The sequence below is a fragment of the Prionailurus bengalensis genome, chromosome D4 (assembly GCF_016509475.1).
Source record: "Prionailurus bengalensis isolate Pbe53 chromosome D4, Fcat_Pben_1.1_paternal_pri, whole genome shotgun sequence".
Lineage (NCBI taxonomy): Eukaryota > Metazoa > Chordata > Mammalia > Carnivora > Felidae > Prionailurus > Prionailurus bengalensis.
The window spans coordinates 8,370,255-8,395,143 of NC_057359.1; the positions used below are offsets into that span (position 1 = coordinate 8,370,255).

General features: G+C 43.1%; 1 protein-coding gene across 1 annotated transcript in view; it reads left to right on the plus strand.

Annotated features, from left to right (window-relative positions):
* Nucleotides 1-24,889, plus strand: part of LOC122475124 (histone-arginine methyltransferase CARM1-like) — a 248,792-nt gene that overhangs the window by 189,509 nt on the left and 34,394 nt on the right. The window contains exons 8-9 of the mRNA XM_043566818.1: nt 15,695-15,872; nt 21,077-21,167. Of these exons, the coding sequence (XP_043422753.1) occupies nt 15,695-15,872; nt 21,077-21,167 (269 nt within the window). The remainder of the gene's footprint in view (nt 1-15,694; nt 15,873-21,076; nt 21,168-24,889) is intronic.

Consider the following 24,889-nt stretch of genomic DNA (forward strand, 5'->3'; position numbering starts at 1 on the left):
CTGGGTCTCTGTTTCCTCTTAGGTACCATGAGGTTGTTGAACCGTGACTGATCTTTGAGGTTCCCTTATGTGCTTTTCCTTTCTGCCTTGTGGTCCATAAACCAACAGAGCCCTGGTCTTCTGTGTCCGGGCTCAATGGTCGCAATCGCTATAGTTTCTGACAACCCACGCTTTAACTGCTCTCTTGGAGTTCAGTGTCAATAGCGTGTGATAATTGCGTGATACTGTGATGATGTATCATCTTGTTTCTGGCACAGAACTCCTCGGAAGCCCTGGAATTTCTAGGTGTTGAGAGCTATAAAGTTGTCTTTTGTTATGCTAATGAGGTGCTTTTTAGGACCTCACCTAAGGAGAGGGGCTGGTTGCCCTGGGAGCCAACCAAGTGGATAGAAGAGGAGAAATTTCACTCTCACCCCTGACCTTGGGGGAGGGGACAGGGATTGGAGATTGAGTTTGCTTGCCAATGACTGATGATGCAATCAGCCACGCCTGAGTAATGAAGCCCCTGTAAAAACCCAAAAGAACAGGGTTCCGAGAGCTTTCAGATTGGTGAGTACGTGGAGACTGGAGAGAGTAGTTTGCCTAGAGAGCCCGGAAGTTCCGTACCCTCTCCTCAGACCTTGCCCCGTGCATCTCTCCCAACTGGCTCTTCCTGCCTTACCTCCTTTTATAATAAACCAGCGACCTAGTAAGTAAAATGGGTGCGTGGGTGCCGTGAGCTGCTAGCAAAGTAAACGAACTAGAGGAGGGGGTCGTGGGAACCTCCTACCTGTAGCCTGTGGGTCAGAAGTATGGGTCACAGCCTGGGCTTGCCACTGGCGTGTGGAGGGAGTGGGGCAGTTGTGTAGGTTTCAACCCTTAGCCTGTGGAATCTGGTGCTGTCTCCAAGCGGTGGCAGAATTATCACCCTGTTGGCACCTGAGAATTGCTGGGTGCTGTGTGGGAAGCCCCCCCACACACACTCATCAGAATTGGGTCCTAGAACCCAAAAGTAATCGGCGTCTAAATTGCATCGTCTCAAACTGAACTCGGGCCTGGAATGAAATCCTGCGCCTGTTTGGTAAGTGAATCCTGTGAAACAAGGGACACACGAGGTCAACTCTGTTTCTTAATACTGAGAAGCTGTCTGAGTGGCTCTGCCTGTAAGTCGAGACTCTCCTTGGCCATCACGCATGAACATAAAAGGAAAACTGTTTTCCTAACTCCTGATACTTCGCACACCTAACGTGTGGGGGTTTGTTCCCTACGCCAACCGATTTCCCAACTCTCTGGACACCAACTGGGGTCAAGTAATTTAATTCAATTCTGACACCAATTACCTGGAGTGTCAGATTCCATGGGTTCAAGGACTCAGTCCCCCAAGGCTGCCCACGTTTTGATAGTTTTCTAGAACAGGTCAAAAACTTAGGGAAACATCTACTTACGTTTGTATCCGTTTGTCGTAAAGGATGTTATGAAGAGTGCAGATGGATGGCCCAATGAAGGGTCCCAAGCTCAGGAGCTCCCGTCCCTGTGAAGTAGGGATGCTTCTTCCCAGTACGCGGATGCATTCACTAACACGGAAGCTCTCTGAACCCATCGTTGAGGGATTTTCACGGAGACTTCATCATGTGGGCATGATCATTGATTAACTCTGTCTCCAGCCCCTCTCCCCTTCCCCAGAGGATATCACGTTTGATGAGAAGCCATTTGCAAAGATGAAACATTTGAGGTGTGAGGTGTGAGGTGAAAGTCCCAAGCTTCCAATCAGTGCTCTGTCTTTCTGGTAAGCAGCCCCCATCCAGAAGCTATCCAGGAAGCCCCCCAGGACCCCTCTCGTGAGAACAAAAATTTCTGCTCTCACCCGGGAAATTCCAAGGGATTTAGGAGCTCTGTGTCAGCAACTGCAGGGCAGGGACCAAATATGTATACTTCTTATTATATCACACTGTCTTTGTAAAGGCTCATCGTTAAACTCAGATTGAGAGGACGAAATACAAAAAGTGAAAAACATCACCGGACCTCACCTTTAACTCAGGGCTTCTTAGCAGGCGGACTGAGGTCATCAATAAATGACAGAAACAGATGAAGGGTCTTCTGGAAGTATATCAGCAGGTCACTTGCTGAAGGAGCTTGTTGAAACACTTTGAGGGGTGACAAATTAGAGCATCCACTGGCCGGGGAAAGTTTAACTGAGGCAATGGATGGTTCGGGACTGTCTCAGAAGAAAGATGCTTTGTAAGCGTAGAGCGATCTGGGTCACCGCGCTCAAATGGTGACTGGATATTTATCTGAAGCAAGAAGGGACGGGCTGTGGAAGATGTTCCGAAATGGAACAATTCCTGTGACAAGGAAACAGAGGGAGGGACACACGGACCAAGGATCAGATTCTGAGAGTCTGTGATTTGGAAAAGGAAAAATAAATATTTTTTTTCAGCCCTGATTTCTTAGTAGAGGCCCCAATGTGTTTTTTTTTCTATAAATCCTTAATTGCATTTCATTCCGTAATGGAGTTTTGCATAAGGTAACAGTTTTCTTTAGATCATAAATATCCCTGGTGATTCATAATACTCCTGGCTTGACCTTTCAGAAATGTGTTTTGTTTTTTTGTCTTTTGTTTTTTCATGAGCCGCTTTCTTAGACCGAATACTCTTTTTCTTAAGAAGGACCTAGAGGGGCGCCTGGATGGCTCAGTGGGTTAAGCATCCGACATCAGCTCAAGTCGTGATCTCCCAGTTTAGGGGTTCAAGCCCCGCGTTGGGCTCTGTGCTGACAGGTCAGAGCCTGGAGCCCGCTTCAGATTTTGTGTGTGTGTGTCTCTCTCTGCCCCTGCCCCACTCACACTCTGTCTCTCTCTCCAAAATAAAAAACTAAAACATAAAAAAAAAAATTGAAGAAGGACCTACAGAAAAGGAAATTCAGAATGCCTTTGCTGCATTTTTTTGTGACATACACATTTTATCAGCCCTCACTACAGAGGAGTGATTGTACTTGCCTGCTGTCTCCTCCAGGCTCCGAGGAGTGAGCTGCACATCAGGCTGTTCGTATTTCCAAGTCACCGGTGGCTCTTAAAGCCAAGGATAGGCTAATTATCTGAATATCACGTTTGATGAGAAGCCATTTGCAAAGATGAAACATTTGAGGTCTGGTAAAACCTGAGACAGTTTTTATGGGCTCGTAACATTTGGTGGAAATTAAAATCAAAATGACCTTCATTCCTTCATATTTGTCAAAATATTGTTTGGTCTCAATTCTATAGGCAGATAGATTTGTTTTCAACGAAGCTCCCCACTTTTCTTTGGCCTGTAAGTAGTTTGTTTGTATTATTTTTATCCCATCAGCTACATCAAGTATGTAATCTGTTGGTCATGTATATAAATGGAAGGCCCTAACTTCAAATAGTCCTTTGGTGCAAATTTTAAAATCCCTTTTTCTATTAAAAACTTCAGTCCAGGGGTGCCTGGGTGGCTCAGTCATAACCGTCTGACTTCGGCTCTGGTCATGATCTCGTGGTTTGTGAGTTCAAGCCCACGTCGGTCTCTGTGCTGACAGATCAGAGCCTGGAGCCCGATTGGGATTCTGTGTCTCCCCCTCTCTCTCTGCCCCTCCCCCACTCATGCTCTGTCTCTCAATAATAAATAAACGTTAAAAAAATTAAAAACAAAAAACTTCAGTCCAGTCAAGAGGTTATTTCATGACCAGTTGCTACAAAAAACCAGAGTGCTCTTGATAGACTTAAATCAATTTGAGTTTTGGTCTTCTTATCTATAGAGAGGAGATAATAAAGCCCCTCCCACAGAATTGTGGAATAGACATAATAAATAAAACGCAAAGGTGGGGGGTAAAGATCCCACATTATCGTTGATTTTACCAAAAGCAAAGCCACCAAAATATAACTATGTGACTATATAATCACATAATGTAACTGGACGTACATAGAATCACATAACTTTGTACTGTTGGTGTGTCTGCCCAGAGGAAAGAAATGAAAAGTTAGCTCGTGTTTATATACTAATATTTAGCGTTCCTCTAAGGCCCATAATTAGGCTGGAGGCTCACAGACCTCTACATCCTGAAGACTGCTTATGGATGGAAACAATTCTTTAGTGGGTAAATGTACTCATGCGTATAAGAGGAGGTGTAGATAGAGGAGGAGCATCTCCACTCTTCTGCATCAGCCCCCCTCTCCTGCACGCTCCCTCAGGGCCCACATGGAACCCAAGTTTAGGTAGCAAAACAGTAAAAATTGATTCAAGTCCTTGAACCCCATGGTTCTGTTATGGCCGTCATGGTTGAGAGGTCCCTTGGGCTGAACAAGACCTCCACTGTTTATCTGTTGGTTCACCTGCGTGTAACAGAAAACCCAAGGGAACCTTGGCTAACACACCCAAGAGATTTTTTTTTCTTCCATGCAAAAGATGGGATGGGCCTTGGGGAGGGCACTGTTGTGATGAGCCTTGGGTATAGTTTGTAAGGGATGAATCACTGGGTTCTACTCCTGAAACCAACGCTACCCTGTATGTTAACTAACTAAAATGCAAAAAAAAAAAAAAAAAAAAAAAAGTCTGATGAGGTAGCCTAAGGCAAGGTAGCAGCTCCAAAGGATCTGTAGAGACCTAGACCCCTTGCCTCTCTCTGCTACATATTCCTGGTAGAGCTTATCACCTGAAGGTCACGTCAACGCCAGGTCGGCTGCTGGAACTTCAGCCAACAAATCTGTGTGTAGGTAATAAGATGACAAAGGGAGGGCTCAAAAATGGCTTCCCTTTGGTTTCTTCCCCCCTTTTAGGGAGACCTGCTGGAGGTCCCTCTCAACACTTCATGTTTATACCTCCTAGACCGGAACTTAGTCAGTTAGCCATGCTTGGCTGCTAGAGAGGCTGGAAAGTAGAGTCTTTTAAGTTAGTACATTGTTGCCTCTGGTAACACAGGCATTTCATTAATTAGATAAAAAGCAAAAAATGGAGATTGGCTAGGCAGTGAGCAGTTGCCACACAAAGTGTTAAGTTACTTGGGCCTTTCTGGGGAAAGAGTAGACAGTGAAACCCTACGGTCAAGGGGAGTTCTCCTGACAGCCTGATTAACTGTCTACATCCCTACTCCACTTCAACTGGGAGCTGGTCACTAATAACTAGCCTGGCTCACCCAACACAGGAAAAGAGGGAATAATAGCTAGCATGTATTGTGCACCTGCTCTTTGCCAAATGATGCATAATCACTTTGTAGGCATTGCTCATTGAGTCTCAGAGCAACCCATGAAGTCAGCACTAATGTTACCCCTAGTTCTGCATGTAGGGAAACTGAGGCTCGAGATCAGTGAATGTGACCGAGTGTGCTAGAAAGCAGACAGGCAGAGACTTGACCTCGAGCCTGTGGTCTCTTAACTATTGCAGTATACTTCATCACCCGCAAAAGGAAGGAAAAAGGAGCAGGAAGAAAGTCAGGAAGAGGGGACAGAATAAATGCAGTGCCAGAACTAATGTGAAAAATGGTACGTTCCAGTAAGATCATTTTTTTAACAATCTGTATGACTTTCACACAGATATAAAATGAACATGTGTCACATATTTCCCTTAGCTTACGAACGGGTAAGCTAGTAAGATGTTAAGCCTGTTGAAAGGGGAATTCGGAGAACCACATGTGTATAGGTGGATGAGGAATACTGAAAAGGATTTAGAAATAGACACAGGACCAGTCTGTCCATAGGGCGATAATCAATTACATTCCACCAGACACAACTCCTTTCTGTTTTTGACGATAAGAGAATTGCCTGCATTATCATCGGTTTGACTTCCAGAGTTGTAAAATAGCTCTGAGACACTGAAAGGCAAACATAACCTATAAGGAAGGGTATGCCGGGCGGGGCACTCCATAACCTTTGTGTCCGTGTTAAAGTCTCCTACTTTGAAAAACTTGTCCTGACATACCTAAATCACCCTCTCCTGTTACCGGAGATGCCAGCATTTGGGGAGGACTAGAGACTATTGCCCAAATTTCTCTTACCCACATACCCTCCATTTGCCCGCTGCCAGAGATTAGGAAAGGCAAAGGAGTGATGTCTCCTGTTTGAACTGCCCCAGTGCGTTGGTAATAACTTTCCAAGCCAAGATGAAACATTGAATCCAAGGCTGCCATATCACCCTTGGTGAGGTAATTAACAACTACTTACCAGATGCCTTTGATGTAGAGACCCTCTGCTAGATGAGCAAAACAGACCTGTACCTGCAGTCAGATATTTATAGGCTACAAGGGAAAACACTTTCCAGTAGAGGGTAAGCAAGCTGGCTAACAGGATGTATGGTGGTGCACCACCCCCCCCCCAACACATCCACAGATGACTCTGAATTGCTTCTGTAGACGTTACATATTTCTTAGTGCTTACTTTATAATTTGGTCAAAGTATCCTTTCCAAGCCTAGACAGCTTGTCTGCCTCCTTGATGCTCTTCTTCCCCAGTTATTGAGCTTTCTGGAACATCATCAGAGGGAAACAGCTAAGTGTCTTAAAGTCGCCAGTGTGCCTTTTTTTTTTTTTAATTGGCGTCCAAACTCCAAGGTTGGCAACATTGCCTTCATAAAAGCTTTGTGTGACTACTGCGCCCTTCGGAGATTCTGCAGTTGTATGGGGGTGGATACGTTCTCGCTCAGCACAGAGATGTTCCTGGACTTCTCAGGCTCTGCTCTTATGTCATCTGAAAGAGAAACAAAGAGAAAAACAAGTTCCTGTCTTTGTCTCTCTCCCCCCACCCCCACCTGCCTTCTGTGTCTGTCTTCCTCCTTGGTCATTCTCTGTCTTTCTCACTTTGTGTGTTGGCCTCATTTGCCTGCCAACCAGTTCTTGTTTGCAAAGGTTTTTTTTGCACTCACATCCCAGGCTGGTTCCTCCCAGGGGCTCATTTACTCTTTCCTGGCGGCAGATTTCAGAGGGCCCTGTTTTCTGCACACTGACAATTGGGCACCAGTGGCCCAAGGTGGGGGGTCTTATGCTGTGCTCAGTGTATACCTTGGTTATAGGCAGAAGGGAGGGAAAGGGACAAGGGAGAGAGACAGCGACCATGGGTACTCCCTCCTAGACTCTTCTTAGAGACCAGCCAGGCCACAGTGCTGCTGTCTCTGGTAACAGTTACGAACTGAACTGGTTTAAACACATGGGTAAATAAAATTGCTCTCTTCCAAGTCTCTCCCCTGTGACATGTTCTTGGGTTGGACACTAACCTCCATAGGACTCTGTTTTCTGATTGATAAAATGATGGAATCAGAAGTGGTAGTTGGCAAAGAACTTTAGCTTAAGTATTCAAGAGAATACTTAAGTAAACTTGAAGTCGTTGAATTTTTAACAGGAAGGTTAATAGTGCTTTTTTAAATGTTTGAGCAGATGTTCAGAATTGCCCATTTGAAGGACGGGGTTCTGAAAGGAGAGAATAAGAGAAAGATTAATTAGGTATCCTGCTGTTTGCAGGACTGCTCATTGACTCTGTGTGTGTGTGTGTGTGTGTGTGTGTGTGTGTGTTAATTTAAATTAAAGTAATACCTGTTCACAAGGAATCAAGCTGTATAGGAAGGCCTTAAGAAAAAAAGGAAACTCCCATCCACCCTACTAATGCCTGCTCATTTTTTGCAATGTTAACTACTCTTGAGTGGTTCTGGGTTCATTCATTCATTCATTCATTCATTCATTATTTTAATGTTTATTTATTTTTGAGAGGAGTGTGAGTGGGGGAGGGACAGAGAGAGAGGGGGACAGAGGATCCAAAGCAGGCTCTGTACTGACAGCAGAGAGCCCGATGTGGGGCTCGATCTCACAAATCGTGAGATCATGGCGTGAGCCAAAGTCGGACACTTAACCGACTGAGCCACCCAAGCACCCATTTGTGTTTTAGTTGATTTACCATAATAACCTTATGTCATAATACTCATACTTCTCTCTCCTGAATCATCTGCTTTGAAGATAGTGTTGACTCTCCCTGTATAATTGAAGAGGAAATTTCCTCCTTCTGGTACAACTCCCAAGTTTCTTCTTCTTCTTTTTTTTTTAATTTCTATATTGTCAAGATTTAGAATGCTCCACTGAGTCGTTAATGTTTGTTTGTAGGTTGCTTCTGAAAATTTGCAAAAAAAAATGACGTTATCAACACCCTCATATTCCTCCTTCCTCTTTTGTTAATTGTATACTGTGAAGGTGTAATATATTTCTCATTGAAATATAACCAAATTCTTGCTATTTTTTCCTATTTGTTCCATAATTAAATGGACTCATTTCTAACCATGAGTCTTATTATAGCTTCGTATGGCCAAATTCTTTATTTAATTCATCTCTCAATTATGTGAATTTCTCTTTTTCTTTCTGACAAAGCATTTTTGAAGGGCTTATGTGTGCTATAGAGTCTGAGTTCTTTCATGTTGGAAATGTGAATAGCACTTTCTGGATTTAATATTCTTTTGGTCATAATTTTTTTTCTTCTAAATTTTGCGGAAATTTTTTTTTAACATTTATTGTTGAGAGACAGAGAGAGACAGAGCATGAGCATGGGAGGGACAGAGAGAGGGGGAGACATGGAATCTGAAACAGGCTCCAGGATCTGAGCTGTCAGCACAGAGCCCCACATGGGCCTCAAATTCACAAACCACGAGATCATGACCAGAGCCAAAGTCAGACGCTTAACTGACTGAGCCACCCAGGTGCCCCTGTAGAAATTTCTTAAAATGAACGTGACTCGAGAGGAATCTAATGCCATCCTGATTTTCTTTCCCTTTTAAGGTGATTTATTTTTCTGCCTGAGTGCCCAAGGAATTGATTCTTGTTTCTTTAAATCCAAAGTCTTGAGCAGAATGTATTTCCATGGTACTATTACTGTATGAAATTTTCCTATGGCCAGTGTATATTTTTCCTGTTAAAAGAATTGGGTTTTATTTCAGGGAGATTTTCTTCTATTTTTCAGTGATTTTTTTTGCATTCTATTTTCCTATACTTCTGAGACATAATTTCCTTTATTGCTGCTTTGTTTTCATCTGTCTTCCATGTCTATTAGCTTCTTTCTGATGGCAAAATCAGTTTGTCTTACTTAATCTGCATTCGGGTTGATTACCTCGAGCTTCTCTATTGATAGCCTGATTTTAAATTTGTTATTATCAAATATTTTATGCATACAAAAGGAGAGATGAGCATACATATAAGGTATGAAGAGTACTAAGCAAATGAGCCCATATATCCGCACAACCCAGTGTAAGAACTAGACGAATCTTAAGCGTGTATTAAAATTCCTATTTGCCTTGCCCTGATTCCATGCCCTCCCCTCCCTTCAGTCTCAAAAGTTAATAACATCTTGAGTCTTGTGCTTAGCATAAAAAGCTTACAAATATGATTTAGTATATCCTAATCAACATTGTTTACTTTTGAATACATTCAACCTTTTTTTAATAAAAGAAATCATTCTTCAGCAACCTGATTTTCCCCCCTAAAATTCAGTTTGTGAAATTAATTTATGTTTAACACGTGTACCTCTGGTTCTCTGTGACTGTGGAAGAGTATCCCTCATATGGATATCCCGCTATTTACTCATTTGTGTCCCTATCAGTAGTTACTTCTGGCTCATTGTAAATTTTTATGATTTACATATTTATAATTACAATTTATAATTTACAAATTATAATGAATTTATAATTTACATCCTATAATTACCAGTATTATAATTAAATCTTTAGTACAGCTTATCTTTTTTTTAACATTAATTTATTTTTGAGAAAGAGAGCAAGCGTGCATGCGGGAGTGGGGAGGGGCAGAGAGAGAGAGAGACACAGAATCTGAAGCAGGCTCCAGGCTCTGAGCCGTCAGCACAGAGCCTGACGTGGGGCTCAAACTCACGAACCCATGAGATCATGACCTGAGCCAAGTCGGACCCTTTACTGACAGCCACCCAGACACTTCTAGTACAGCTTATCTTGAATATACGTTCAAATATTCCTCTGGAGTGTGTATTTCTAGCTGGTGATATTTCTGAGTTGGACAGTGAGTACCTCTTTCAACTTTTTTGATGCCAAATGTTTTTCCAAAAACGGTTATAAGTAATTGGAATGTAATATATTTTCTTCCTGCATATTAGTTAAGTATTATTCTGTTATTATGTTGCTTTGCTTTTTGGTTGTTTCTTTGGACCCCAAATGTCTCATTTAATCTCAGCTCTTTTGCCTTATCATCTTGTCTTTAAAATCGTGTTCGATTTAATCCCTATTCTCTTTGACTGATACATTTCTCTTACTTTCTCATTTGATTTGATCCTTAAGATGACATGAAGGGATCGGTGCTATTATATTCTCATTTTCTTTTCATTTTTTTTTTAAAGTTTATTCATTTTTCAGAGACAGTGAGACAAAGCATGAGTGGGGGAGGGGCAGAGAGAGAGGGAGACACAGAATCCGAAGCAGGCTCCAGGCTCTGAGCCATCAGCACAGAGCCCGATGCAGGGCTCGAACTCACAAACGGTGAGATCATGACCTGAGCCGAAGTCGGACGCTTAACCGACTGAGCCACCCAGGCACTCCTATTCTCATTTTACACGTGAATGAAAGGACTTCCAAGAAACTATGTGTCTTGGCCAAAGTCTTAGAGCTACTAAGTGGAGAATCTGACAGTAGCACCCAAGTCTTTCACCTCCAAAGCGCTTGATTTTTCCACCTCTTTGAGACAGGATACAATTCAATACTATATGGTATTGTGTGGTATAGCTTCTAAGACTAACTAAGCTTCCGAACTGGACAGGCATAAATAAACAACACCTTTCAATGCATGTAACTCAGTGAAAAACCTCCCAAGCGAGATAAGAACTTCACCAAGTGAAATTATTACCATGATCAATCTTGGAAATCACTGTGATACTAAAAGGGTGAATTCTGCTGCCACTACCTAAAGTGTGTGCGTGTGCATGTGTGTGTGTGTGTGCATGTGTGGGCACAATTTAAGCAGCCAGTACAAGTGACAGAACTATCGAAGGGTTTTTGAAACCCAGTGTAATTGCAAGGAAACAAGATCCAAACAAAGATGTAACGTGGGTTTGCTCGTACCTTGATGGTGTCCAGAGAGCAGAGCCCTTATTGGAACCTCCCTCTATTCTGAACTCTCAGAGAAGGACCAGGTCCCATAGGGAGAATCTGCAGCAGTGACCATGGTGGATGATGGAGCCTTCCTCTGGATTAGTAGCCTTCTCCAGCTCTTGGGGAGATGCATTAAAGTTCCTTTTTCCTGTAAAGGATAGTGCTACAAAGTTTCGGCTTTGGAAGAAGGGTGTGTGAGAAGACAGGCTAACACAAAATTTTCTGTACTGAGAGTGTTGTAAACCAAAGGTGAAGGAAAACAGCAACATTGACTCAAAGACTTATATCCAGAATTAGCTATTCTCTTGTCTTAGAGCTATTATTGGTTGGATTTATGTCCTGTTTTCAAATACCTTTGTCAACAAATTGTATTCAGATTTAGAATTACCAAATAAACTATTTTCATTGTTTCCTCATTATTGGTCTGCAGGAGATAAATAAATGTCCAGTGTGAAAAAAGAACTGCAAAGCATCCAAATAAGTTTGGGTGTCTTTGATTTAACCAAGCCAAACAGTTTTCTTTCCTGCAAAATTCTTCAAAGCAATTGATATTGCTAAGGATATCTCTGATTTTGTAAGAGGGATATATATTATAAAGAAGTTCCAAAATTATTTGATCATGAAGCTCTTATGTTCGTGGACTCCAGGAATATATTTGGGGGGAAATTGGGCTTTCTTCTAATCATAAAATGTTAGAACTAGAAGGAGCCTTAGATCAACTCGTTTTAAATTTTAATTTTCCAAGGAGGGAAACCAGAATTTATGGGCTTTAGTGACTTGCCCGAGATCACACAGCTCTTTGGTAGTAAAGGTAGGGCTAGAATTCATATCTTCAGATTCCTGATCTAGTGTTCTTTGAATTGAATGAAATTAAATGAAGTCACATGATACAGTGACCTACCGGCAGGCCTTTTTTCCTATTTCATAATGCGGTATTCCCTTCTTTACCGGTGAGAATGATGGGACTCAAAATTATTTCCTATGAATCCCAAATTGCCCTTTTGACAGCTCATAAAATCCTCCCTCCAAAGCCTTATTATATCTCAGATGTTCCTAAGGGGTCAATAGTGCAGGATTATTCTCTGTAAATTCTCCATAGAGAATAATATCATGCTCACTTGGATATCGTATCACATTGGTGTCTCTAGTAAGACTTAGAAAGCTCCCCTTCTAGCATTCTGACCCAAGTTGACGAGGCAGTTTTATACACTACCTTGTGCAAAGTCTCATACCCCATAGGCAGAATTTAGAAAGGGCTTAAAATCCAGAAGTGGAATCCCTTTGTGGCAGGCAGAGGGGCAGTGTGTGTCAGAAACCTTTAAAATTGCCATGTTCTTCTCACCAAACTCCACACCCAAAAAACAAATAATCCAGTGAAGAAATGGGCAGAACACATGAATAGACACTTCTCTAAAGAAGACATCCAGATGGCCAACAGGCACATGAAAAGATGCTCAACGTCACTCCTCATCAGGGAAATACAAATCAAAACCACACTGAGATACCATCTCACCCCAGTCAGAGTGGCTAAAATGAACAAATCAGGAGACTATAGATGCTGGAGAGGATGTGGAGAAACGGGAACCCTCTTGCACTGTTGGTGGGAATGAACACTGGTGCAGCCTCTCTGGAAAACAGTGTGAAGGCTCCTCAAAAAATTAAAAATAGATCTACCCTATGACCCAGCAATAGCACTGCTAGGAATTGACCCAAGGGATACAGGAGTGCTGATGCATAGGGGCACTTGTACTCCAATGTTTATAGCAGCACTTTCAACAATAGCCAAATTATGGAAAGAGCCTCAATGTCCAGCAATGGATGAATGGATAAGGAAACTGTGGTTTATATACACAATGGAATACTACGTGGCAATGGGAAAGAATGAAATATGGCCTTTTGTAGCAACGTGCATGGAACTGGAGAGTGTGAGGCTAAGTGAAATAAGTCACACAGAGAAAGACAGATACCATATGTTTTTACTCTTATGTGGATCCTGAGAAAGTTAACAGAAACCCATGGGGGAGGGGAAGGAATAAAAAAAAAAAGACGTTAGAGAGGGAGAGATCCAAAACATAAGAGACTCTTAAAAACTGAGAACAAACTGAGGGTTGATGGGGGGGGGGGGAGGAGAGGGGGTTATGGGTATTGAGGAGGGCACCTGTTGGGATGAGCACTGGGTGTAGTATGGAAACCAATTTGACAATAAATTTCATCATCATCATCATCATCATCATCATAATAATAATAATATAAAATTGCCGTGTTCTTTAAATGCGCCAGAAGCAGTGGGAAGTATTTGGTATTTGTTATTATTTGTTCAAACGCTGTTATAACAATGAAAAATGTGCCGTAACCTCAATGTCCGATAACTTGGGGTTGGTTAAATGAATCAGAGTATTTTTTGAAATACTATACAACCAGTAGAAATGGTGTTGTAGAAAACTTCATGGAATGGTGTTTAAAACAGAACTTCCTGACGGGTAGGCCAGGATGGATATAGTGATGCCCTTTGTCCCCATGGGAGCTAGTCAGGTTCTAGTGCAACCTGAGCCCTCAGCTCAAATATCTCAAGGTGCCAAAACAAAATATTTTACATTTTCATAAACAGAGAGACACTCACATGTCTGCTGAGGGATATACTTTGCCTACATCTGGATATGACAATACAAACGATCTTTGTTTTCATGTTTTTTCTCACCTGCGTTTCTCTTTTTTAATGCATAGTACTCTTTAACAAAAATAATGTGACAGTAACAATTTTAAAACGTACACAGCCTTTAATATACTTTATCTTGTTTTATCCTCAAGCCGGCCTGTGAGATAGGCACTACTATTATTCTTTTTACTATATAAATGCTATTTTTAAATTCCATATTTGAAGCTATTAAGAACCGAACAAGTTGATGCAGGCAGAAAGGAAAAGGTGGAAATGAGATATTTCTGAAAGGTAGACATAAGAGAACACAGTTACTAATTGTCTGTGGGAAGCAGCTAGGCCCCCAGGATGTTGAAGATTATTGTATTCGTGAACAAAAGAGAATCAAGGAAATACAAGATTATATAGAAGTTTTAAGAAAGTCTAGAGGAAGCCGAGAAGAGCAGGGCACCAAAAGCCTTAACCTTTAGGCTTTGTCTCTACAGGGAAAAATCCCATGAGCCCCATGACCTAGACTTCCACATGTATCATCCATGATAAAATGGAATTCCAAGAGTCCTTGTGGATGGACAAATGTCGACAGTGGGTGACACATTCATAGTTTTCTTCATTGTTTTTCCAGATCAGAGATTAATTTATTCCATCTTTAAAAAAAAAAAAAAAGTTTAAGTAGGGGCGCCTGGGCGGCTCAGGCAGTTGAATGTCCAACTTCAGCTCAGGTCACGATCTCATGGTTCGTGGGTTCGAGCCCTGCATGGGGATCTGTGCTGATGGCTCAGAGCCTGGAGCCTGCCTTGGATTCTGTGTCTCCCTCTCTCACTGCTCCTTACCCGCTCATGCTCTGTCTCTGTCTCCTTCAAAAATAAATAAACATTAAAATACAAAGTTTAAGTAGAAAAGACTTTTAATAAGTTTACGGGGCATGTATTGGTAGGCAGCACCCTAGAAGGACTGTCTCGAGGTGAAGGTTACCCTAGCTATGTGAAGAAGTAATCAGAAACGGAACAAATGCAATGGAATCATGACAAACACATGGTGTGCCACATTCATGACAAAGAAAGGGATCAAGTTGTGAAAATACAAAATGGAAGTTGTCTGTGCATAAACACAGCGAGCAAAGATCTAAGAGTCTCGGAGAGCCACAACTCCAAAAGGAATGTGCTGTCTACATTTATGCTCGTGCATATAAGATGTTTATTAGGAGATGTATTTTTCAGGCAGTAGAAAGACATAAATGTAATAATGCAAGTTCTTTGACATATTTGGCATTAAGAAGAAATACGTTAGAAATATAATAAATACAGATCTCTTCAAGGTCCCACTTTGAAGAGAACTCAAAGTTATTAAACAGAATACAGAAGACATCAAAGAAAAATGAGTACATAACTGTAAAATGTGCTTCTCCAGGAAGGGCAAGAATGTGCTCTTACTTATTTTTGGAATCCAAAGGCCAAAGGATAATTTAATGAGCGTCAGGATCATTAATTTGTGCAAGATTCTTGTAAAGAGCTCTTTGGCGTCTTTACCGAAGGCAGAATGATGGAAAATAAGCTGAACCCATGAACAAAAAAACAATTCCCTCAAAAGTGCAGGCGCATATGAATATACACGTACGCAGACAACACCCCCACACACCTTCACGCACACACACACGTGTACATGTGTGTAAAGAGCCCGGAGAGGGGTATACATCAAACTCTCCATAGTTACTATTTGCATGTGGCCCAATTACAGGTGTCTTTATTTGTGTCATATCTGTGTCTTCTCACAGTAAACACGAACTATTTGTACATTAAGAAAAACAAGTTTGTTTTTTTTTCGAGGGTTTATAGAAACAAACATGTCTCTTCCCTCTCATCCCTATCACGGTGTCAACCCTTAATCTGTAGACCTTTTTTTTTTTTTTTTTTTTTTTTGTAAGACCCTGTATAACATCAGTACTGGCACCTAGCACCCTCTCTTATCTTTTTCAGATGCTGGTGAAAAATAACCACCTTTCAGACAAGATCACTGTTTTGCCAGGGAAAATCGAAGACATCTCTCTTCCCGAAGCCATCGACGTGATCGTGTCCGAACCGATGGGGTACATGCTGTTTAATGAAAGGATGTTGGAGAGTTACCTTCATTCCAAAAAGTGGCTAAAAGCAAATGGTGAGTTGGCCAATTCCTGATTCAGGATATAAGCTAACTCTTCCATAAAACTTTACCATCCTCTCCCCCCCGCCATATTTAATTTTGGGCAGAGAGGAGGGGAGGGCATTTCTATGATAGCAGCTTTTAAATTTTTCTCATCGTAATCTTCCATTAGAAGTCAGCTAGTCCCCAGCCATAAAGCCACAGAGGGTAGTGTGCTGCACAGTATTAAATAGGGGTAGAGAGGACCAGTTCCGAGCTATGTATTTGTGTCCTGTTTCTATCACTTTCTTCATTAAGGAACCTGGCCGGACACTTGACCTTTTGACTTTGGTTTTGTCATCTGTATATTAAAAATAACCTCTAAAAAAAACTTTCTATGGGCGCCTGGGTGGCTCAGTCAGTTGGGCGTCCGTCTTCGGCCCAGGTCATGATCTCACAGGTTCGTAAGTTCAAGCCCTGCGTTGGGCTCTGTGCTGACAGCTCAGAGCCTAGAGCCTGCTTCGGTTTCTGTGACTCCCACTCTCTCTTCCCTCCCCGGCTCGCACTCTGTCTCTCTTTCCCTGTGATCAGTACTGAGATGATAATATAAAATCCCGCATTCTTTTTGCGCTTACCAGGTATCTACATGTGCTAAGCAATCTGCATAAATTCATTTATGAGGATCTTACCAAGTGTGAAGGTTGGAGGTTTTTAATTTATTTGAAAGGTCAGCGCTGAGGTTCTTGATGATTTTACGGTCCTCCCCCATGGGATGTTTGGCAACGTCTGGAGACCTTTTGGTTTGTCACAACTCGGGGAGGGGAGCTACCGGCATCTGGTAGGACAGGCCAGGTGGGTTGCTCAATGTCCTTCAGAGTATAGGACCGCCTACCCCCCCATAAAGAGCTCTCCAGCCCAAAACGTCAGCAATACCAAGACTGAGACCGGCCCCCATTTATGAAGAGAAAATGGAAGCTCCATGGGAGCAAAGAACTTGACAAGGACACACCTCTACTGAATGACAGAGCTGGGGTTCGAACCCAGGTCGGTCTGACCCTGAAGCCCACACTCAGGACTCCTGCATGTGCCCTAACTTTCCTCTCTACTGGAGACAGTAGACACGCTTCCACAGAATGTCTTTTTTCAAATAGAGCATGGGAAGTGACCAGCCAGTTTTAAAAGTGGCTATTACACTTTAAAAGTGGCCCATTACACTTCGAGCACCTTACCAATGCCGTGGCTCCCTGCCTTGACATCCAGTGAAGACAAAATAGTGACAGCCACCGGCACCGTTCTAACTCCCAGTTAGGCAGTACATGCATTCCAAGTGTATGCATGTTGTGTTTTTTAAATTTTGTTTTAATGTTTATTTTTTGAGAGAGAGAGGGAGACAGAGCACGAGTGGGGGAGGGCCAGAGAGAGAGGGAGACACAGAATCCGAAGCAGGCTCCAGGCTCCGAGCTGTCAGCACAGAGCCCACCGCGGGGCTTGAACTCACAAACCGTGAGATCATGCCCTGAGCTGGTCAGACGCTTAACCCACTGAGCCACCCAGGTGCCGCCAAGTGTTATGTTAAGTTAAAGCCTGAGGCTCCTCTATAATTTCCTGCGTGGTTCAAAATGTAGGGACCCCGAGATAAGCACTTAAAAAAGAAACTCCTGCAAAAATAAATGAGTAAAAAGGTAAAGTATACCTGATATCACAAACTTCATTAACATGCTTGTTGTGTAAACAGCCCAGGAAGGTCTCATAAGCCTGTTGTTTACGTGACAAAACTGAATTGTGGAAATGCATGTGAAGGAACAGGCTGCTTGGATTTCTTACTCAGTGCCCTTCAGAAAGAATTCTGACATTTTTTCTTTTCTGGATTTCTTTTCACATGGCTGAGTACTTGCCACTGGGGAGATTGTGAACGTGGTAAATTCACCTGCATCTGTTGAGTCCCTCCAGGCCAAGTACCTAGACCTAATATCAGGGTATTCTTTCCCCCCAGATATTTGTAATGGATATGACTAGGCTGTATATCTTTAACTAGACAAGTAGACGTGAATGCCGACTTGATCTTCCTTTTAACCCATGTGTTCCTGAAGGAAGATTGGTTTTTTGCTAATTATTTCTATTCTCCGTGAAAATAAGGCGTAACTTACAACATCAAATACTGTTAAAAAGACTTCTAGGGGCGCCTGGGTGGCGCAGTCGGTTAAGCGTCCGACTTCAGCCAGGTCACGATCTCGCGGTCCCTGAGTTCGAGCCCCGCGTCAGGCTCTGGGCTGATGGCTCAGAGCCTGGAGCCTGTTTCCGATTCTGTGTCTCCCTCTCTCTCTGCCCCTCCCCCGTCCATGTTCTGTCTCTCTCTGTCCCCCAAAAAATAAATAAACGTTGAAAAAAAAATTAAAAAAAAAAAAGACTTCTAATAGATAGGAACCCTCTGCCTCACCTCTTCCTGTCCTCACATTTCCCCCACCGAAGGCTATCCCTTTCAGCCACATTTGCTATTTCTTCCATGATGTACCTATATATTTTGACATAAAAGTATATTTCGATGTAAAAGTGTATATATTGCTGTTTTTGTCACTCTCTGGTTGAGAAGTTCACTCCCCTTGCTTCCCTCCCCCCTCCCCCATCTTCTCAATATATTTATACAGGTCCTGAATCCCTTTTCCAAACCCTTGAGGCCAGATATGTTTCAGAATTCAGAATCTGGAGGACTTGGGACTGGTAATATGGTCGTATTACCATGGATTACTTAAATCTCCAGTGGGGCCTGAGGCAAGGCTCCGTAATGAAACATGTTACATTTCTGCCACAAAACATGGGAATGTGGCTACCAAGTGTGATAAATGAAGGCTGTAAATAAACTCACGTAGGCTCAGGTCAGGGTTTGCTGTCAGATGATGTTGCTGCAAACGTACGAAGCTCGGTTGCTTCACAGAGCTTTTTTTGGATTTCACGATGTAATATAAAGAAATATAGACCGAGATCATCATTTGGCGAGATCAGTAATGGACGTTTATATTATGACGACAACGCAAATATCGTTCTGCGCTGAGTCAAGGGGTATAGTGGGTGCATTTGTATTTTCTCATGAAATCTTCTGTTTTTCTTGGAGTTATTTTTTCATTAGCTTGGGTTTTTTTTTTTTTTTATAAGCTCATGGCTAATTGTTTCCATGCTCCAAGAGGTCAGACAGATCCTCTCAATATGCAGTCTGTGGAGGCCTTCCTTCCATGGCTCCTCTGTCTTTCTCTCCTACACGGGACATGCTTGTTCCCAGTCCTCTTGCGTGCTTTCCATCATTATTCTTCTGTCTTCTTTCTTGGGGTACACCGTCATTTCAGCAAAGAGTATCCTCTAACAGCTTTTGGAGACAAGGTATTTGAGAAGTTACTTTTCATTAACCTCTTGGATTATCATTTTGCAGGGTAGGGAACGTGAACTTGGACACAATTTTTACTCAGTATTTTATATTTTATTTATTTTTGAGAGAGAGAGAGAGAGAGAGAGAGAGAGACAGAGCACAAGTGGGGGAGAGGCAGAGAGAGAGGGAGACACAGAATCCGAAGCAGGCTCCAGGCTCCGAGCTGTCAGCACAGCCCGCGTGGGGCTCGAACTCATAAACTGTGAGTCGGACGCTTGACCGACTTAGCCACCCAGGCGCCCCTTTACTCAGTATTTTGAAGACATCTCTTTTTGGTTTCTGGTTTCCAATATTGCTACTCAGAGGTCCCATAGCCTTCTGACTCCTGATCCTTTAGAGGGACATAGTTTTCCCCCCTGGATGCTTTTAGTATCTTGCTTTCTCTCTAACCTTTCTAGCTTTTTCAGTTCTCGTATTGGGCATGGAGTGAAGATGTTTAATCAGAAGACTCATTTTCCTCAACTCTAAGGATTGTTCTTATATTTTTACCTTTGATGATCTCTCCCCCTCCATTGTATATCTTTGAAATTCCCGTTAGGCTCAAGGCTCAGAGCATCTCTAAATGTTCCCAGGTTTATACAAGTAGGGATACATATTGCTTTTCTAAGGTTGTTTAATCTCCTTTTGTCTTGAAATTGAAAACCCACTAAGAAGTCATTATTGTTTTGACACCAGTGCATGAGATTTAGGTGGAGACATGTGGATGATGTAACAATGGAGGTTTTTCTCTGGCCACCTCTGAAAATACCCTAAATAAAACAATCTGTTCTATTTTCACAGACATTGACGGGAGCGTGGTTAAAATATGGGCCATTGACTGAAGATGAGACTCCATGTCGGGATTTTTCCCTTCTGCTTATTAGCTCTGTGGTTGTGGCTGAGTGGCTTAAATTTCCCTGTTCCTTGGTTTTCTCATTTATAAAATGGGTCTAATAATAGAGCCGACTTTCTATTGTTAGGAGAATTAAATGAACTAATACTTGGAAAACCCATAAAAAAAAGTTCATGGCAGAGTTGACATAATCTAACAATTTTAGGCATTATTTTTGTGATCACATCTCCAATTTCTAAGGCGATTCTCACTTCTGAAATGGGGTTAGTCGTTCATCTTTCTTTGGTGTACAGTTTCCTAAGTGACTGTGAAAAAGGGTCTCGCTAAAAATGACCAGAATAATAATGCTGATCACTGTGTCTGCCTGTCCAGAAAGGCCCGACTTCAGGCACGCATTCTAGATGTTTGCCCACGAAAGAATCTGCCTTTCCCAAGGTGGCGGTACGTATCAGGAACAAAACACATGAGTGGGTGTCCCAGCAAGGAGGGTGGTGTACCTCCAGAGAAGCCGAGCTTCTAGAAACACTTAAAAAGATAATCAGCACGATTATACAGGGACGAAGGCTGAGAATGGAAATAATAATGTGACGGAATGATGGGAATGTAAATTATTTTCAAAGCTGTTTTTACAACAATAAGATTTTTAAAGTGAAGGAAGGGCACGGAATTCGCAGCACAGGACATATAGGGAGGAAAAAGCCAAAAGCAGAGAAGGCAGTACGCCAGGTTCGATGTCTCACCTAATTCCCCATAAGCTTTGATTGCAGTATAGCTTTGTGACTTGCATTAGTATTCCCTTCTTACATTTCCTCCAGTCTTCTGCCTAATTTTTTTTTTTATCCTGGCTTCGAGGCAAGATTAATTTTCAGCCTCTTGTGTAATAACTGAAATAGAATGAAAGAATATGTTGGCCAAGTGGCAGGTGGGTGTACCCTTCTCTCAGAAGGCTGTGGAAGTCAACGTCTGGGTCTTTTGTCTTTTGCTCTTTAGGAATGATGTTCCCGACCTTCAGCGACATCCACTTGGCCCCCTTTTCTGACGAACAGCTCTACATGGAACACTACTCCAGAGCCAACTTTTGGTAATGTTCTCTTCTCTCTTCCATTCCTTTTCCCTTAGAGTAAGCCAGAGTTCGGCATCTTGGGTTACCCAGTTGGCGGGGGGCTGGGGGGCAAGGAGAGGGGTGCTGTGCATGCATAGGATGTTTAACAGCACCCTTGGCCTCTACCTACTAGTTGCCAGGAATGCCTTCCCCCCCGACCCCGTTGTGAAACCAAAAATGTCTGTCCAGACATTGCCAGATATCCCTGGCAGGGGAAGCGGGGCACAGAATCATCCCCTGTTGAGAATCACTGGAGTAGACACACCAGGGAGCTGCTTACGCACTGTCCCCCATCCAGAAGACCACCTGTTGCTGGAATGACAGCATCCTCCCCCTGCCTGCTGGCCGTTTCTCCCCACTGAACACCATCCACTCCTTGGGCTCAGAGCTATGGCTTCCGTTAGAACGCACCTCGCGGTCAGAGGGCGTGGGAATCAGTACCTCTTGATGTACATGAGTCGATCAAAAATTTTTTCTGGAGTTTTCGCACTAGTTGGCTATTGGCTTTTGGACAGTTCGCTTTCTCTCTTGAGACCTGGTTTCTTCGCTTGTAAAACGAGAACCAAGACAAAGCCGCTGCCGGTTCTAAACCGCCATTCTTGCTGGCATTCTTTTTGAGAACTGGTTTTTACAAGGAGAATGATGATATTGGACCCACGGGAGGGAGAAACAGAACAGATACCCTCCGAGTGGGAATGCTGGGTGTGTAGGAGGACAGGCATGTACTGGCATATGGAAGCGGATGGATGCTAAAATTTAAGCTTTGAGTTCCAGCTGACGTACGTAGAGCCTTCCAACACAGAGATATATCCACAGTTGATTTCCGGGTTTTTGGTTTTTTTTTTTTTTTTCTCTTTGCAATCCTCTCTCTTGGTGAAGAAGCAGCAGATAGGAGGCACTTTGGTTTCCCAGGTTACCAGCTCTTTGAGGAGTAGGGTCAACGGGCTGAAATTCTTCCTTTCTCTCCGATTTTTTTTTTCTTGCAAAATAGGCTTTCCGAGCACAGACTTGCACTTCGTGGTTTCGGCTCAATCTGTACCTGTGAAGCTCCAAGCCACATACTTCCCAATGGGGGTGAGTGGCTTCTTGGAGCATGGCGGGGGAAGACCCTAATTATGATCATTGTTCTTTGGGCTCCTGCCGACCCTCAATGTTTATATTTTAAATATCAGCCTCCTGAGTGGGTGAAGAGGTTGGAGAGGCAGGAATTTCAGGTAACGGAAGAGACCAGACTCCTGCCCCCAGCGGGGCCGCGGGGTAGCGCGTTGTCCGGGTAGCCTCGTGTGCCTTCCCACCTGTTACCACCTGCCGCCAGCTTAGCTCCCTGCGAGTGAATGCTAATGACCACAGCGGATTGGCCAGGCTCACCAGCAGCATACAAACATACTGCTATTTATTCCATCTGAAAAGAAAAAAAAGAACCTTTTTTCTGTCTCACTTCCCCAGTTAGCCACCACCCATCTCTCTGAGCCCCTCTGCAGCCGGATTCCTCAAAAAGCGTCATCTCTCCTTCCAGTCTCCAACTCTTTCCTTCAGTTTCTCTCCTAAGACGTTCCTCCGTGGCCACTCTTACCAAGGTCGCCGGTCTGCCGACCTCCACGTGGCTACATCCAGTGACCAGACCTCACCTGTCAGCTTATTTAGCCCACGCCAGCATTTGAGCAGCGTTTGAAACGCCCCAAAACGTCGTTTTATTTCTCTCCTGCCTCGCTGGTCGCTTTCTCAACCGGTCCTCCTCTGGTTCTTACCTGTCGCCTTCACCTGCTGACATTGGAGTGCCCCAGGACACACTCTTGGACCTCTTCTTCTTCGTCCACAGTCACTGCCTTGGCAAACTCACCCATTCCCGTAGCTTCAGATAGCATCTGTACACTCCTGATTCCCAAGTGTATCTCCTGAGCTCAGACATGTCCTGGAAACTCCATATTGTTATAGCCAGCTGCCCCCTGCGCATCTCCCCTTACAGAGACGTACCATCCAAACTCAACTCGTCTCCCCCACTTCCCCTCAAAATCTGCACCGGTCATGGTCTTTCCGTCTCAGCCGATGATAACGTTGTCCTCCCAATCATTCAGACCCCAAACCTTGAAGGCCTCTCTTTCTTTGTCACCATATCTAAACCAATTGAGAAATGCTGTTGGTTCTACTTTCGAATTATACCCAGGATCCTGTCCAGTCTCAACTATATTCACTCTTCCCCTTTGTTCCCAACACTGTCCTCTCTCATCTCCATTACTGTGACAGCTTCTTAACCTATTCCCAGCATTTCCAAAGCCTTCTGGTAAATTCTGTCCAGTCAGGTTCCTCATTTCCCAGGACCACGTTCATTCAGCTCCCACCACACAGGCTTCCTTGCGGATTTTCAGACACATCCAACCACCTTGGAGCCCTTGCATTTGCTTATCCTCTTATGTGGAATGCTTTTCCCCCACTATTCACGTGGCTAATTCCTACACCTCCATAAAGTCTGTCAAAATGTCAGCTATCCTGGGCATCCTATAAAATGGCGGCCATAGCACTCCCTATCCAACTCTTCCTGCTTTGTGTTTTTCCTCTAGCACTTATCACCTCCAAAAAGAACTATAATTCCTTTATTTGTTATTGTTTACTGTCTCCATCCTTCCTGATAAAATGGAAGCCCTGCAGAAGACCACATTCTGTCATTTTTCACTCTTGTATCCCAAACACCCTACATTTCAAGTGCCTGTCACATGGTAGGTCCTGAATAAATATTTTTGAATGAGTAAAAACTCCAGTAATCTCAAGTGAGTGTGCAAATAATTACTGTTAAATTTTAGTTGTCTCTTCAATTTCTCTACTAAAAAAAATAATACTGTGAATATCATTTTACAGCTTTTTTACTGCTTAAAATTTTATTTTTTATTTTTATTTGGTTTTGATTTCAGGACCTTGTTGACTTGTTCTCAAATTTTCTCAATATTCTCTTGCTGCAGAGTATTTCTTTTGTTACTATATCATAGTTTATCAACTCAAGCTATCCAATGTTGGATATTAAATTATTATTATTTTTTTAATCTTTATTTTTGAGAGAGAGAGAGTACAAGCAGGGGAGGGGCAGAAAGAAGAGAGGGGACAGAGGATCCAAAGCAGGCTCTGCATGGAGAGCAGCGATCCCAATGCGGACTTCAAACTCATGAACCGTGAGATCATGACCTGAGCTGAAGTCAGATGCTTAAGCAACTGAGCCACCCAAGTGCCCCTGGATATTAAACTATTTTAATTGCTAATTTAATCCTATAAACTTTATAAGAAACAACACTAAGGGGGCCGTCTATGTGGCTCAGTCAGTTGAGTGTCCCAACTCTTTTTTTTTTTTTTTAATTTTTTTTTCAACGTTTTTATTTATTTTTGGGACAGAGAGAGACAGAGCATGAACGGGGGAGGGGCAGAGAGAGAGGGAGACACAGAATCGGAAACAGGCTTCAGGCTCTGAGCCATCAGCCCAGAGCCCGACGCGGGGCTCGAACTCACGGACCGCGAGATCGTGACCTGGCTGAAGTCGGATGCTTAACCGACTGCGCCACCCAGGCGCCCCGAGTGTCCCAACTCTTGATTTCAGCTTGGATCCTGATCTCACAGTTGGTGGGATCAAGTCCCATGTCAGGCTCCACGCTAAGCCTGGAGCTTTCTTGAAATTCTCTCTCTCTGTCTCTTTCTGCCCCTCTCACCACTTACAAATT